This window comes from Recurvomyces mirabilis (assembly GCF_035927965.1).
Source record: "Recurvomyces mirabilis strain CCFEE 5264 chromosome Unknown scaffold_2, whole genome shotgun sequence".
In the NCBI taxonomy this organism is placed as follows: Eukaryota; Fungi; Ascomycota; class Dothideomycetes; order Mycosphaerellales; family Teratosphaeriaceae; genus Recurvomyces; species Recurvomyces mirabilis.
Window position 1 is genome coordinate 1141031 of NW_027041936.1, and position 16330 is coordinate 1157360.

Consider the following 16330-nt stretch of genomic DNA (forward strand, 5'->3'; position numbering starts at 1 on the left):
CATAATGGCTCCCTCCACAATACCAGAGGGCTACGTCCCCGAAGGCCGCCTAGGGAACGACGACTCCCTCCTCGTCACCGACCCCCGAGTCAATCAAAAGCTAGCCGTAGCCATGAAAGCCATCGGTCTCGACAAAGCCCAGCCGGAGTCGCCCCTCACGCTCAAATCCCCCATGGAGGAGATCAAAGAAGCTATAGGCCAGAGCGAAGGCCCGATGCAGGTGATGTACGATGCAGCTGATATGAGTCTTCCCGGTGATGACAAGTTGCCGGAAGTGGAGCACTCCAGGACGACGATCAAGGCGGAGGATGGGAAGGATGTGACGTTGCATATTTTTCGGGTGAAGGGGACGGAGGGCGAGAAGAGGCCGTGCGTGCTTTACTCGCATGGCGGTGGGATGAGTATGTTGTCCCTCCAGTCTTATCTAGATTGAGGAGATTCGATGCTTACTATCAACAGCCATCATCAATACCTTCAACCCCGTCCACGCCCAGTGGTGCACCTCCCTGGCTCAAGCCGGCGTCGTAGCCATCATGGTTGATTTCCGCAATGCCTATACCAAGGACAAACACAACCCGTTCCCTATCGGACTGAACGACTGCGCGACCGCTGCCCGCTACATCTCGGAGCATAAATCCGAGTTTGGAATTTCTAAACTCATCTTGCAAGGTGAGAGTGGCGGTGGGAATCTCGCTATCGCTACGGCGTTGAAGGCGAAGAAAGAGGGGTGGGTGAAGGGGATCGATGGGGTATTTGGATGTATTCCTTATATCTCCAATGCTTGGGGTTGGCCGAAGGAGAGACTCGTCAAGGAACTACCGAGCGCGGTGGCGAGTAACGGCTACTTCCTCGGTCTGAAATGGATGGAGCTGATGGGACATTACTACACTCCGAACGAGAAGGACGCTGTCAATCCTCTCGCTTGGCCTTACCATGCTACGGAGGAGGATGTGAAGGGTTTGCCACCGCATTTTATTGTGGTGGATGAATTAGATCCGTTGAGGGATGAGGGCATGGCATATTATCGTAAGCTGACGAATGCTGGGGTGGTGGTGCATGCGCAGATGAATTTGGGGTTGGCGCATGGGACGTGGTTGATGATGAGGAAGGTGTTGCCTGAGGCGCATCAGGCGATGGTTGATGCGGTTGTTGCTTTCGCTAAGAGGGTGTGAGTGTGGTGCAGGCAGATGGGAGGCCTTATGGGTGGTGTGATGTGGAGGAGAGGCGGTGTACTACTGGTGGTCTTGTGTTCATCTTCGTCAATTCTACGTGATGCCTAGTTTGTGGATGTTTTATTTGTCCGTGGCGATGGATGTGAGGTAGTGCTACGACGTACAATTCGCTGGTGGTACTTGAGGTGCGATTGGGTGTCTTAGTAAGTATTTCATCATGAGTTGGACTGCTCGTACAAAGTGACAAAGATGTCTGCTATTTCGAGACGTCAGACTCGATCGTCTTCGCCCTCAGCCTTGCGGCGGGCGGGTGTGTCCGCTTCTGGAGATGGCGTGAAAGAGTTAGATGGGAGTCCTCCTGGTACAGATGCTCTTTCCGAAGGTCCATGGCATGATAACAGTCTGCACACGTCGCTGTCGTTCGTATGTTCGGGTTCAACCATTGTGGGAGACATCGTAGACCTTAAAAGGAGAGCAGGATATATGATCAACAGCTATCCCGTTGCAGAAGGGCTGCGCCAAGCTAACCCGCGGATGATCATCAGGGACCCGACGCGTTTCATGGGAGGCGTTGCTGATGCGGCTATGCAGACAAGGCCCAATTTATGTCGCCGCCTGCGTGTAGAACTATGCAGAACTATCCTCTGCCGTAAGCTGCTGTGATCAATGTACTCAAGTCTAACCATTGGATTGCAATCTATCGTCTTCTAGAAAGGCTATCATCGAGGAATCTTCATCTCGTTGTCGAAACGTTTCACAAGCCACCCCACTGTTTCGGTTTCGGCGTTGCTGGGCAGATTGTCGATCCAAGCGGCCGCCATCAACAGCCTTCCGTCAAGGTGAAACTGACGCATTATCGACTCCTGCAACGACATATCGAATCATCACGGATCTAAGCAGCTGAGGCCATAGCAGTATACTTGGGCAAGTGAAGTAATCGGGAGAGAGCAACAAAAAGAAAGGACAAGAACAGGCGCATAGCGAGCAAGCATGGCGTATCAGCCTCCAGGAGGTAAGCACGAAACGCGAAGAGCATATGGCCAGACACATGGCAGAGCTTGTTGGAGGGACGCAAGTGAATGGAGGACGGAGTAGGGTCATGTGACAGCCACTCGTCCGCATTCCTCAGCAGATCCGACACCCTTGCGAGCTTCACTGCAGTAGACTACATATGAGAGCTGCGCAAGGCTGTGGCTATATCATAACCATACTAACAGATACGACCAGGCGGCTACGGCCATCAACCACACCCTGACGACGATCCCGAGAACAACCCATTCATGGATCCGCGAAGACGATCGCCAGAACGCTACCACTCACCGGCATATCAGCTCGACGACCGACCATATACTCAGCATGAGCCCCTCGAGATTCCAGTCGGACCAGGCCCATTCGGCACGCATGACAGGCTACAGCCACAGCCAACATACTCGGTCGAGAACATGCCAGGCACGTTCGGGCACAGCGAGGCATACGAAGACACCCACGTCCATCAATACACACCAAACCCATACCAGCAGGCTGCGCATCAAGGGACAGGCGACTATAGCTTGAGCCCTGCATACGAGCACCCAGAACATCATTTGTACGATCAGCCAGTCACACCAGAGCCCGGCTACGATCAACCGCAACATCCATACTACCAGGACGAGCCAGACACGAGACCAATATTGCAGCAAGGCACATCATACGGGCCAGATCCGACCGATGTGGGAGGACCACCGCAGCATCAGCCTGAAGGGACAGATCTGGAGGCTGGGTTTGGAGATGTGCAGCCACCACCGAATGCGCGGATACGGAGATGGAAGACGGTGAAGGAGGTGCAGCTGTTCAATGGCAACTTGGTGCTTGACTGTCCAATACCGCCGCGATTATTGAACCAAGTCCCACACGCCCAGCCGCCAGACAGAGACGAGTTCACGCACATGCGATACAGTGCCGTGACCTGCGATCCGTCCGAGTTCTCAGACAAGCGCTTCACATTACGACAACGACTATTCGCCAAAGCCAGACATACCGAACTCTTCATCGTCATCACCATGTACAATGAGGAAGACGAGCTCCTAGCACGAACCATGATCGGCGTGATCAAGAACATTGAATACATGAATTCGCGCACAAGCAGTAAGACCTGGGGCAAAGAGGCGTGGAAGAAGATCGTGGTCTGCATAGTCAGCGATGGCCGTGCGAAGATCCACCCTCGAACAAGAGCTTTGCTGGCTGGTATGGGTATCTATCAAGATGGTATCGCGAAGCAGCAGGTCAATGGCGAGGACGTGACTGCTCACGTGTACGAGTATACCACGCAGATGACGCTGGAGATCAAGAAAGGCGTGGTGCAAGTCAAGAAAGGCACGACCCCTGTGCAGATCCTGTTCTGTCTGAAGGAGAAGAATCAGAAGAAGATTAATTCGCATCGGTGGTTCTTCCAGGCTTTCGGCGAGGTGCTTCAGCCGAATATCTGTGTCCTCATTGATGCTGGGACCCGACCAGGAAGAAGTAGCGTCTACGACTTATGGAAAGCTTTCGACCGCGAACCCATGTGTGCAGGAGCCTGTGGCGAGATCAAAGCGATGTTGGAACATGGCAAGAACCTCATCAACCCGCTCGTTGCGGCGCAGAATTTCGAATACAAGATGAGTAATATCCTCGACAAACCACTAGAGAGTGCATTCGGCTTCATCACCGTCTTACCTGGTGCTTTCTCAGCCTACCGCTACCTCGCCCTGCAGAATGACAAGACTGGCCAAGGACCGTTGGAGAAGTACTTTGCTGGCGAGAAAATGCACGGAGCCAACGCTGGCATCTTCACGGCGAACATGTACCTCGCCGAAGACAGGATCCTGTGTTTCGAGTTGGTGAGTAAAAGGAACTGCTCCTGGATCTTGCAGTACGTGAAGTCCGCAACGGGGGAAACCGATGTGCCTACGGAGATGCCGGATTTCATTCTGCAGCGACGACGATGGCTTAATGGATCTTTCTTTGCGGCTGTGTATGCGCTGGCGCATTTCTACCAGATTCATCGGAGTCATCATAGTGCGATTCGGACTTTTATGTTCTATATCGAATTCTTGTACCAGGCGATTAATATGCTTTTTGCTTGGTTTGCTATTGTAAGTATAAGATACACCCTATGGCAAAGTCAAGCTGCTAACGTGATGACTAGGGCAATTTCTTCCTCGTCTTCCGCATCCTCACCGTCTCGCTCGGCGACAAAGACCTCCTAGGTAACGCCGGCCTCGTTCTCGCTATCGTCTTCGAGTGGGGTTATCTGGCCGTCCTGATGACCTGTTTTGTCCTGGCTCTCGGCAATCGTCCACAGGGAAGTTCTCGCTTCTATATGACGCAGGTTTACTTCTGGGCGATCATCATGGTTTACTTGCTCTTCGCCTCGGTCTTCATCACCGTCAAGAGCATCCAACAACAGATCAAAGAGCACAACGGTTTCAGCCTGGCAATGCTATTCACGAACCGCTTATTCTTCACTCTGATCATCTCCATGGCTTCGACTTGGGTCTTGTATCTGGTGTCGAGTATCCTGTTCCTGGACCCGTGGCACATGTTCACGAGTTTCATCCAGTATCTCCTGCTAACACCAACGTACATCAACATCCTCAACGTCTACGCCTTTTGCAATACCCACGACATCACCTGGGGAACCAAAGGCGACGACAAACCCGAGAAACTCCCCGCCGCGAATCTGAAACCGGGTGGCAAAGTCGACGTAGCCATCCCCTCCGACGACGCGGATCTCAATACACAGTACGAGGCCGAACTGCAGACTTTCAGCACGAAGTTCGTTCCCCCGAAGAAGATCGTCAACGATGCGCAGAAACACGAGGATTATTACAGGGGATTCCGATCTGCGGTGGTGTTGGCGTGGATGTTTTGTAATCTCGCCCTCGCGGCTGTGGTGTTGAATACGGGGGGTCTTGAGAGGGTGGGGTTGAATGCTGATGTGGCGGAGCAGAGGCGGGCGACGATTTATATGGGGGTTGTTTTGTATAGTGTTGCTGTCTTGGCGGCGATTCGGTTCATTGGGGCTTGTTGGTTTTTGGTTATTCGGTTGTTTAGGGGTGTTTGAGAGGGATGGTCTGTATGAACGATGGGTGTATGAGATACCAATGTTTTTGTGTATGGGATGGATGATTTGACGCTTCATATCTTTTAGCGGCTGTCGATTTCCTTGATCGTGGCGTTTCTGTCTCAGCACGTTTCCCTCTGCTGCATGGGGAATGCTGTACGCAGGTGCGGTGGCAGCAGGGAGTTGGCTGAGGAAGCCTGGTCTCACAGCTTGACTCGCCAGGATTGCTTCACAACTTGCTGCAGTTATGATAGTGTAGTATACTATCTTAATGTCGGTCCGTTGGCGAAACGCTGCTTTGGACCAGACTGCTTCTCCCTCCACTTCAGACTGATGCATACACATCCTGCCCTACCACCTTTAGGGCATCCCATCCCCAATCATCAGCTCTCCTTGCTGTCACTGTCACTGTGGCTCCACTACGATTCCTCTCACTCACCGTCCCGGATATCGAATCCTGAAGCTTCACCAAAGCTTCACCCAGGTCAACTTCATGGGTCGCTCCTTCCTCACTCGTGCCTTCCTCACTTGCAAGCTGCATTAGTGTCGGGAGCTTGAGCTCTGGCCTCCTTAACGAAGGTTCTTCTAGTTTCGAAACGCACGATAAGAACAACAATCAACATTGCAGAGTTTTCTCCTTGACCTCGAACACCTTCGCCTCCTTCGTTGACCATCACCTGCACAAGTCGTGCGTGTAACACGACCAGCAACACTCTCATACTCACGCCGAGCTATAGCAGCTCCGACACCAGTCATTAGGTATGTTTCTACCTGACGGCCGCCATCATGAACGGGTGCATAGCTGACAACAATGGCCAGACAAACATATTAGCTCCTCTCGACCACAGCAAAGATGTCTGGGTGGGACACTTCTCCAGCCCGTAAGTCAGCTCCCAATACAGATCCTCGAGAATGTTCCACTGACCATCTCACAGCTGCCGCCGCCGAGGAGGGTTTCACGGCTGACTCTGGCTTCCTCCAGGATCCTGAAATGCCCACCCATGATGGTGAGGGGACGTTCAACGGTATCTCGGAGGAGAACATCTCCCGTCACGCCAACGGTGGTGCGGACGACGGTGGCTGCCGCATGTATGTATCCCCATTCCCATCCGCGAGACTTCATTTCAGTATACTGACGGCTGCTCTAGTTGTGGCGACACCTCACACTTCGCTCGGGATTGCGATCAGCCTCGTCCCGCCAACGACGGCAACTGCTTCAATTGTGGAGAACCTGGTCACAACAAGGCTGATTGTACCAATGCCGCTGTCGAGCGCGAATTTACCGGCACCTGCAATGCTTGCGGCGAGGTTGGCCACAGGCGCTCTGCTTGTCCGTCAGCACCAGCTCAGAAGTGCAACGTGTGTAAGGAGGAAGGTGTGTGTCGACTTATCCCCATTGTAGCGACCCTCCCTTGACAGAAGGGAGGTCGCCTTGCTACCGTGAATGTCATGCGCTGATACTGAGATCTCCAGGCCACATGGCTGCCGACTGCAGCTTCAATCGCATGCACGCTCACTACACCGATATGGGCATCAAGGAAGTCACTGCCGAGGAGGCATGGAGCATGTTGGAGTCTGCCGACAAGGAGAAAGACATCTCGGACATCAAGCACGCCATGCTCACCTACGCCAAGGCTTACCCAGATGTCACGTTCGAGGAGCTGGAGCAGGTGTTCCGTGATGCCGAGATGAACACCTACCTAATCGCCAAGCAGCAGGAGGTTGCCTCGACCATGACCATCGTCAATCTTCAGGGTGCCAAGGACCAGGAGTTCACCGTGTCGACCCAGTTCACCAACAAGCCACGCCGTGCTGCATTTGCTGAAGGCTGGCCAAGCACACCAGAGGAGAACATGGAGCGTCTAGGCAAGGCTGGTATTCCGATGGATCGGCATGAGCAGAAGTGCTCGAATTGCAATGAGCTTGGCCATGGCTCAAAGTCGTGTCCCGAGGAGAAGCAGGAGAACAACAAGATCGTTGTGACGTGCGCCAACTGCTCGGAGGATGGCCATAGAGCAAGGGATTGTAGCGCTCCTCGCAAGACCGGCAAGAAGGGTTGTCGTAACTGTGGATCTGAGGAGCACATCGCCAAGGTACATGAATGCCCAGAACTACAGCATCCCGAAAAAACGTGACTGACGTTGAGCTTTCTAGGAATGCCCTGAGCCGCCGAATCCCGAGAACGTCGAGTGCAAGAATTGTGGTGTCATGGGGCATTTCTCGCGCGACTGTCCGGATAGACTGCCAGAGACCTGCCACAACTGCCTTGAAGAGGGTCATAGAAGCAAGGATTGTAACAACCAGAGGGTCTTCGTCTGTCGCAACTGTGATCAGCGTGGTCACGTGTCGCGCGACTGTGACAAAGCTACCGACTGGTCGCGCGTGGAGTGTAAGTTCTTCTCGCATGCATCAGAGCTGGAGGTTGTGTATTGAGAGACTTGCTAACGCATTGCTAGGCACGAATTGCAAGGAGAAGGGCCATTCGTACAAGCGCTGTCCTAACCCTGCTGCTGCACCTGCTGAGGAGGAGACTGCTGGTGGTGCTGGGGGTGATGACTGGTAGGGAGCGCGGAAGATGTTGGGTGGGTGGTAAGCCGAGATGTGTGATGCAGCGCGCGATGAGTGTGAGGTTCTTGCAGAGAACTTCACGACGAGCCGCTGCGATGTCCCAACTGCTTCGGTTAGCTGCCGATACCTGGCTGCCTTTCTTGATAAACCAACGAAAGGATGTTATGATTATGCTTGCCGTCAACTCTCTCCGCCTCCCGCCCTCGGCGCATCCTTCCGTCTGTGGAGTCACTTCTCCACTTCAGCAGATCACCAGAGATTGTTTCCCCTCCAATTGCTGCACGCGCAGGCACGAAAGTATCTTCGCGACCAATCTGCAGGCCACCGAATAACCACTGCAGGAGCAACACGGATGTCGTGCCGTCTCGAGGGCGCCCGGTGCTGCTCTCGGTCTTGACCCCAGCCGTGTGAACAGGTGAGGTAACATGATCGACATCGAATAGCGCAATGTACAACCTAAACCACCTGCAGTTTTGGGGTGTGTTTATATTCAGTGTTGTTTTCTATTTGCTAGCACTGTTTTCCTCCTCAGCCACATCTCTACCATTTGTAGCGAGTATGAGGAACATAATTGCGGCCTTCGCGGGCCTGGTATTCGCAGGCACAGCTTATGGACAAACATGCCAGACTACGACACTGACATCCAGCGTACCCACGAATGGCACCGAGGTAGCTCTTGGAAGCTACTCATACTGTGGCGGTACACTCAATGCTACGGCCTACATCGCCAACCTGGACTATAATAAGGTGGTGAGCCTCTACTACACCAATGCTCAAGGCCAAAGCACGCCACTCTCCGTGGTCACATTCGGTTACTCGAGCAGTATCGGCACTGATGGCAGCTGGGAACTATGGACGACCAGCACACCCATCTACATCGACGGCATCACCAGACTGCTCAACCTCACTTTCCAGGCTACGGACATCGGCCAGACATATACTCAGACTCTGAACCTCCCCGTCAACGCCACGGGAGCAGCAGCACCAACCCTCGCCTCCCCACCAGCACCCTACGCCACCCCCCGCGGCTTCGGCGACGACATCACCACCTGGCTCTCCATCAACATCGGCAGCGAACTCGAAACCGCCTTTCAGAAAATGTTCGTCAATATCAACCCGGCCATCACCGGAGCAGCACAAGGTGTTGTGGTCGCCGCTCGTAGCGGCCCATCATACGTGAACCTAGACCCGGATTACGAGTACAATTGGGTCCGGGATGCTTCTTTGACGATGGATGTTGTGCAGATGCTTTATTCGGCTTCTACTAAGGTGAAGGCGCAGAAGCAGTATGAGGATGTTTTGTTTCAGTATGCTGGGGCGAGGGCGACGGAGCAGAATGATCCTAACTTGCAGACGGGACTGGGGGAGCCGAAGTTTTATCTTAATAATACGGTGAGTACTCTCTGCGCGCTCAGGAGCATTCCAGCTTGGCGAAAGGATCTTTTGCTGCACTATAGCACTGCAGTTACTCAGTCAGACTTAATGGGGAGCGATCAGAGGAGGCGCTGCAATTTTTATGCAAAGGGAAAGCATGCTGACGATCTTGCCAGATCTTCTCAGGCCCATGGGGTCGTCCTCAGAACGACGGACCGGCCACAAGTGCCATCACACTCATGGAATTTGCCAACGACTATCTTGCGAATGGCGGTAGCATGGACACTGTCAAGCAGAAGATCTACGACTCGACGGCTTTCCCTTCTGCTGCGCCTGTGCAGAAGGATTTGTTATTCGTCGCCAGCAACTGGACTTCTCCTTCCTTCGATCTATGGGAGGAAGAAGAGAGTGACCATTTTTACACTCGTATGGTGCAGCGTCGTGCTCTAGTCATGGGTGCGGCGTTTGCCACTAAGATGGGGGATTCGAGCACTTCTGCTACACTGTCGGCAGCGGCTTCAGCGCTTTCAGCTACACTGAGCCAGTTCTGGGATCCGAACAGACACATCCTGTTGTACGAGTATGGTCCAGTCCTGCACGGCAAGTCGAGCTATCTCGACATTGCTGTCGTGCTCGGGGTCATCCATGGCTATGCCGGTGATGGTGTCTACGGCTTCACGAACGACGAAGTCCTGTCCAGCGCTCTTCGCATTGCAATCTCCTTCATCAACGTCTATCCAATCGCCAACAAGACTAGGGACTCGTCAGGCAACGTTCTTGGCATACCAATAGGTCGCTATCCAGAAGATGTCTACAACGGCTACGGCACAGTCGACAACGGTGGCAATCCATGGTACCTGTGCACAGCCGCCATGGCTCAGCTCATGTATTCTGCTTCGACCGAGTTCGCAGACGCAGGTAGCATCTCGATCAGCAACGTCTCCAAACCCTTCTTCGACTACTTCGCTCCGGCAGCCAAACTCCAGGTAGGACAGAACTATGCCTACGGCAGCCAGAAATACAACCAAGCTATCAACGGGCTCAATGGCTGGGGCGATGCTTTCATGCGTACGGTGAAGTACTACACTCCATCCAACGGCACTTTGTCGGAAGAATTCAACCGCAATACCGGTGTAGCACAGGGTGCGGCTGATCTGACGTGGAGTTATGCCAGTGTTTTGACTGCTGCTTTTGCAAGGGCAGAGACGAGAGGGCAGAAGAGTTATGTTAAGAACTTGGCGAACCTGGGATTTCAAGCGAATACTGTGTCGTAGGTGGTAACTAGGTAGCCGTGTAGCTACAGCTGCGTTGAGGTCGCAGCATCTTTACAGCTTGCTAGTCGACGACACAGCAGCTTGAGGATAGTCACTCGCCGTGGGGAGGTCACACTATGGCCCATATGTACCCATGAAAACCTGAGCTACATTCGTTGACCATCCAATATCTGATGCGTTGGCTGACTATCTTGGTGGGCACCGAAATGTGTCCAAGCAGATCTATTCCTCTAAAGTCCCTGATGCCCGATATTCCAGCTCGAATGCTGTTCACGTGTATGAGAAGATTTGACGAGGTGAATATGATTGTACAGAAGCAGAACTCTGTACCAGACACTTGATCCTAGATTCCATGGCGAGTGACCATCTTCGAGCTGCTGTGTCGTCGACTAGCACGCTATAAAGATGCTGCGACCATCAATGCAGCTGTAGCTACATGGCTCGAGAAGTGTTGTCAGGCTGAGGGGAGTTCCTGCTTGCTGAGGACGGCGTTGTTTGAGGCAATTAAGCCTCAGACCCTGCCTTATAGTAACATAACTTGTTATAGTCGCTCACGTCTGCTCATCACGATTGATCTTGTTGAGACAATAACAAGGACCCCAGTGTATAGTGCCCACTTGTGATCGTAATCAGAGGCCAAAGGACAACTAGGTCTGAGTCCAACAACCCTACTGGCACGATCAACAGGACCTTGGACTTTCGCACGCTTGAGGAAGTACCGACGTCAAGCTCAAGCTACCTCATTTCTTCCCTTGCTCTCAGAGCTCTACGTCTTGGCGTATGGAAAGGCTAATCCTTGAGCCGTCTCGAACGCCCTGAATCAAGGCAGATGGAGCTCAGAGCGGGCAGGACCTGCACATGACGTGAAGTGGATCATGGAGCTGTACGCTGTAGAAGACCAAGCAGTAGACATATAGCCTCTTTCCCTTGCACTCACTTATTCCTTTGCTGCAACAAACACACGAACTCATAAACCCATACCCAATCAACTCAACCAAGACAGAACTTTAGAACAATCATGTCTGGCTTGATGGACAAGGCGAAGGAGGCCATGGGCAAGGGTGGCAGCGGTACTGGCGGCAGTGGCACTGGTCAGGCCAGCGGCACGGAGAAGGGCGCTGACGTCTTCGCCAACCAAGGTTAGTAATGTTCGTTTGCTTTGTGGTATGAGCCCGCCATTGACAAATTTGTCTAGGCATCGACAAGGCCACTGATGCCGCCGGCATGGGCGACAAGTACGACTCCAAGATCGACAAGGTCGCGGATGGTCAGCTCAACAAGCAGATCCCCGGTGGACAGTAGTAGATTGCCTTGTGGCAGAGACGTCTTCGATGGCATATCGACTGGTGATATGGTGCTGACGAGAAACGCAATATGAAGCATTCGTAGCAACTTGTATGATCATATTGCCGACGCTTTTCGCAGTCCTGGAACGCTGCTCTGCCTTCCTGTCTTAACATACCGTTGCATCGAATCCATGTCGTTGTCATGAGAAGCTTGTGCCTGGAGTGAAAGCATTGTTGGCGAGGTCTATCTTTAGCTTCGCCAAGACTGTGTAGAACTGTAGAGTAGGACTAAGGTAAAAGATTACATATAGCTAAGCCACGCGTCAGTTGATACACTCCTGTCTTCGATCTGTAATACCACATTCAGGCACCTACATGCGTTTCGAGCCTGGCATAGTACTGGTGGCTGCGATAGGTAAGTACAGTACCCGAGTTGCCACTTCGGTCAGCTTCTGCCTAACACAAGCGCTTGGGATACGAGCTTGTATTGTAAGTGGACGAGTTTGCCTGTCTACATATCTTCCTTCAGCAATATCACCTCCTCGCAGACCGTACACATTGATATACACAAATATGGGAAAGCCAGCGATGAAGCGACCCGCAGTTCGTGACGACGAGGATGCCGTGTCCATGCATACGACGCCCGACGACTACGCCTACGATGATGTGCCCGAGCTGCCATCCTACAGCGACAGCGAGGCCACTGCATCAGCCTCTGGCGATACTGCACACTTGCTACCACGAGATGCACCTCCCGCAGAGGAGTACGCGGTCATCAACCCCGGCGCAACTGGCTGGAGACAGTTCTCCAAGAACAACAAGCCTGGCAGTGACACCACAATCCGCATGGACGAGCGGCTAACCAAGCCCGAAGACCTGCACGACTATGTAGTGAACTACCTCGCCCTCGTCCCACCGACTCCCAAGATCCGTATCAATGGTTACCACACCGAGACATCCTACCGCAACAACAAGAAAGAGACAAATCGGGTGGCAGACTTCGATATTGGGTTCAATCTATCAAAGTACTTGCCCGCCCCTGTGGTGGTAGACGCCCACCGCACAGGCGGGGAGGGCTGGAGCCCACGAGTAGCTGTCAACAGCGACAAGGTCTATCGTGGTAGCTGGCGCAAGACTCGTGCACCAGGCTATAAGCAAGATATCGAGGTCGGGAATGAGTCTCACCCCGACCTCATGCGCTGGTGCGATGAGTATTGCGAGTCGAAGTCTGCTTTGAAAGTCTTCCGTGTCAGTCGCGAGGTACCAGGTCTCGACAGTACCTATCTCCGCGAGAATATCGAGGGTCTGATCCGCTCAACAGGCTACGGAGGTCACATCAACATTGCCTTTCCACTGGAAGACAAGCACGTCGACATCTATAACCCGCACTGGGTCAATGAGTGGCGTATCAGCTGGATACGCTTCATTTCCTACTTCACTTTCTTATGGATCTTCACCTGGCCAATCCTGTTCTTCGTGACGAAGTACTGGAACGTGTATACCATCAATTGGTGCTATAGCTGGCAGAGTCCGCAGGGTAAGCGGTATGCCGGTGGTCTGAGTGAGGAGGGTTGGGTGGAGAGGCATGGGAACATGATACGAGGGTTGGCGCTCGAGAAGTATCAGGGTGACGCTACGGATTTGCCACTTGATGCTGGGCCCAGTGAGGGTAGAGGAAGACTGCCGTCGACTGGGAATGCTAATGTGGATGCTGCGGTTGGTCTTGTGCACGGTGGAGTCGGGTTGTGGAATTCTTTGTCGAGAGGTGGAGGGGATAGCAGTGCTTGGGGTGGTGATTCTTGATCGAGGCTAACGTGGCCCTCATTGAAGTCTCTATAGCGAACGATACCCAGCTAAACCCTCTTGATCTTTCGGCCACCACTCTCTGTCACCTGCATGCTAGACCGGCTACGTCACCCTGCAGGACAAATGAGCTTGAGAGGCGCACGCATCTACTCATGCGTGAGGCTGTTCAGCTCAGCCTTGCGTGCAAGCTCTGAGGCCGCCCTCAAACCAGAGCCTTGTTTTCGTGTCGCAATCTACATTTGTAGTCGACCTGCAGAAGCACGCAATGCAGTAGAAGCAGGGCTATCGAGGCAGAGCTATCGAAGATATCTGCATCATGCGCCTTCTTAACACTACGACGTTGCAATTCCTCGAGTCCTTAAGCCGCCAGAGTACGCCATCTTGTCGCATCGATGGCGGGACGAAGAAGTGAGCTATGAGGACTTCGACTTGACCATCCAGCCGCAGGAACTTGTGCCTCCATGGTTGATACCAAAGATCGAAGCTACGAAGTCTCGAGCAGGGTATCGAAAGATTCTCGACTTCGCACGAGTGGCTCGAGAACGCGGCTATGACTGGTGCTGGATCGATACATGTTGCATCGATGAGCGAAGTAGTGCTGAGCTTAGCGAGGCAATCAATTCAATGTGGAGATGGTACAAGAGGGCGAAGCTTTGCGTTGTGTACCTCGACGATGTAGCACCAGGAAGTCATGAGGTCAAAAGCGCTGCCTTTGTCATGAGTGAGTGGTTTCGCCGCTGTTGGACACTGCAGGAGCTTCTGGCACCGAGGTCGCTCGTTTTCTGTACCTCGACCTGGACTCGCTTCATGCAATTGAAGAAGACCCGGAACATCTTTGGTGTAGGCCAGAAGGCTGCTTGGTTCGAAGACGGCGATGAGGACGGGTCGCCCGCGCCTGGACAAGAGGCTATGCAGCTTCTTATCCAAGCGTCGAGAATCCCTTTCCCTCGCCTGAGCTATTATCGTAGTCCCAGCATGTTTTCCATAGCTGCTCGCATGAGTTGGGCTTCTGGTAGGGATGCTACGCGCGTCGAGGATGTGGCGTACAGTCTCCTCGGGCTCTTTGGCATCAACATGCCACTACTATATGGCGAAGGCGAGAATGCCTTCAATCGTCTCCAGCAGGAGATCATACGCTCGTCTTCCGATGAGTCCATCTTCGCATGGCGAAGTCTGTGCGATTCTGGTTGTGAAGCGGACGGTTGCTTCTCGCGATGCTGCTCGAGCAACACCCTGCTTGCCCGATCGCCTGCGGCCTTTCAGCGTTCTGGAGATATACACGAACTGTATAGAGATATGCCGACGCCCGAGGAAATCGAGGAACCGGATATCGAGGTCGAAACTTCCCGTACCCGGTCCATTACACATAGCATAACGAACCGGAGCGTCGTCCTAAGACCAAAGGCCTTCCTGACTCGACGGTCTGGCACCTCGACTGTCATGGTGGAACAAGAAGATCACACTTTAAAGGAAGTGGCAAAGACACCGGGAACACACTGTTACTACATCGTGTACCTTCGTTGTTACGACGCGAAGGAGGATAGGCAGTGCTCCCTGGTGCTTGACGCAGATGAGACTGATCTCGAATATAGCGGCATGCCATTGTCCCGCATCCTCGTACCTTCGTACCAATATTACGGTTCGCCCGTTGACGTCTTCTGTCGAGTACAGTCGTGTAATCTACACTTCTCTCCCTTTGCAAAGGACTATGATGGCGTTTTTGAACTGGACTTTGGCATTGAAGAGATGGATGTTGTTCTGTATGCGCCTATCGGAGCAGTGAACGAAGACGACAACTCGGACGATCCGGACGACCCGGACGACCCTAAATAGAAGGTGGTTTTCTCGACCAGTCTATTATAGGAGCCGAAGAAATGTGCCGTAGAAGGGCTATCAGTGGAAGATTTGAGTCACACGCCCGCAGCTCCGAATGTGCGCGACATCGTAGACATCCCTCGAACACTGTCCACAGAGTACATACCATCCATCTGTCACCCCCACCCCGCTTACACTCTCATTGCCTATTACCGCTGCGCCCCCCTCGTCTGCCCCATCTCCTTCCGCCCCTGCTTCCCCTTCGCCAACGGCTGCCTCGCCTCAACCATAACCGGCTCCTCCACCGCCTTCAACTGAATCTGCCTCGCAGCCTCAATAGCCGCAACCCCACTAACCAATAAATCCTGCTCCACCTTCGCTCCTTCCTCCAGCAACTGCGTGCGTCTTAGACCCTCTAATTCTGCTTTCCGCTCCTCGGTCAGCAGCCATGAAGTTGGAAATCGGGGCTTAGCTTTCGATTTCAGGTGTCGGGTGTCCAAGGGGATATCGGCGAATGTTTCGGTGCTGAGGTCTCGTGCTTCCGTTATTAGGGTCTTGATCACGTCGCCTAGGTAGCGTTTATTCTGTGCCTGGGTCTCGAAACTCTCACAGCTCATCTTCACTTTACTCTTGGCGTGATTGTATCGCGTGCCTGCCAGCTTCCGTAATTTCTGCCGTTGTTCATGGTTCATATCCTTGATATCGTGCGGGTCGAACTCCACCACTACTTTACTCTGGGCTGGGTGGACTTCACCCATGTAGCTCGTGTATCGCCATCGGAGGGGTATTTCAGTCTTCTTGGGTGGTTCGAAGGGCTTGGCCAGGGCGGAGAGGAGGGGCATTTCCCAGGCTGCGGTACGGATCATGGAGCGGAGTTCGCGGTGTTGGTCGAGTTCGCTGTGGCCGAGGGAGGAGATGTCGTCTTCCTCGAAGACTGGGTCCATGGATGTG

The 16330-nt window shown here is 53.2% G+C and overlaps 8 protein-coding genes across 8 annotated transcripts; 7 read left to right on the forward strand and 1 right to left on the reverse strand.

Annotated features, from left to right (window-relative positions):
* Positions 1-4: 4 nt before the first annotated feature.
* On the forward strand, positions 5-1172 carry LTS14_001196 (uncharacterized protein; the record flags this gene model as incomplete). The annotated part of the gene is made up of 2 exons (XM_064833905.1): positions 5-401; positions 460-1172. The coding sequence occupies 2 exons, from the start codon at positions 5-7 to the stop codon at positions 1170-1172; spliced, it is 1110 nt and encodes a 369-aa protein (XP_064698866.1).
* A 990-nt stretch (positions 1173-2162) lies between these two features.
* Positions 2163-5256, forward strand: LTS14_001197 (chitin synthase I; the record flags this gene model as incomplete). The annotated part of the gene is made up of 3 exons (XM_064833906.1): positions 2163-2184; positions 2400-4285; positions 4339-5256. The coding sequence occupies 3 exons, from the start codon at positions 2163-2165 to the stop codon at positions 5254-5256; spliced, it is 2826 nt and encodes a 941-aa protein (XP_064698867.1).
* An 853-nt stretch (positions 5257-6109) lies between these two features.
* LTS14_001198 (uncharacterized protein) lies at positions 6110-7819 on the forward strand (the record flags this gene model as incomplete). The annotated part of the gene is made up of 6 exons (XM_064833907.1): positions 6110-6137; positions 6192-6345; positions 6405-6631; positions 6730-7349; positions 7411-7645; positions 7713-7819. The coding sequence occupies 6 exons, from the start codon at positions 6110-6112 to the stop codon at positions 7817-7819; spliced, it is 1371 nt and encodes a 456-aa protein (XP_064698868.1).
* A 563-nt stretch (positions 7820-8382) lies between these two features.
* On the forward strand, positions 8383-10472 carry LTS14_001199 (uncharacterized protein; the record flags this gene model as incomplete). Its single annotated transcript, XM_064833908.1, has 2 exons — positions 8383-9216; positions 9375-10472. The coding sequence occupies 2 exons, from the start codon at positions 8383-8385 to the stop codon at positions 10470-10472; spliced, it is 1932 nt and encodes a 643-aa protein (XP_064698869.1).
* Positions 10473-11490: 1018 nt separating this feature from the next.
* LTS14_001200 (uncharacterized protein) lies at positions 11491-11774 on the forward strand (the record flags this gene model as incomplete). The annotated part of the gene is made up of 2 exons (XM_064833909.1): positions 11491-11611; positions 11668-11774. The coding sequence occupies 2 exons, from the start codon at positions 11491-11493 to the stop codon at positions 11772-11774; spliced, it is 228 nt and encodes a 75-aa protein (XP_064698870.1).
* Positions 11775-12331: 557 nt separating this feature from the next.
* On the forward strand, positions 12332-13561 carry LTS14_001201 (uncharacterized protein; the record flags this gene model as incomplete). The annotated part of the gene is made up of 1 exon (XM_064833910.1): positions 12332-13561. The coding sequence occupies one exon, from the start codon at positions 12332-12334 to the stop codon at positions 13559-13561; it is 1230 nt and encodes a 409-aa protein (XP_064698871.1).
* Positions 13562-14371: 810 nt separating this feature from the next.
* LTS14_001202 (uncharacterized protein) lies at positions 14372-15397 on the forward strand (the record flags this gene model as incomplete). The annotated part of the gene is made up of 1 exon (XM_064833911.1): positions 14372-15397. One exon carries the CDS (start codon positions 14372-14374, stop codon positions 15395-15397), a length of 1026 nt encoding a protein of 341 aa, XP_064698872.1.
* A 191-nt stretch (positions 15398-15588) lies between these two features.
* RSM24 (37S ribosomal protein S24, mitochondrial) lies at positions 15589-16323 on the reverse strand (the record flags this gene model as incomplete). Its single annotated transcript, XM_064833912.1, has 2 exons — positions 15589-15947; positions 15990-16323. 2 exons carry the CDS (start codon positions 16321-16323, stop codon positions 15589-15591), a joined length of 693 nt encoding a protein of 230 aa, XP_064698873.1.
* Between the last annotated feature and the right edge of the window lie 7 nt (positions 16324-16330).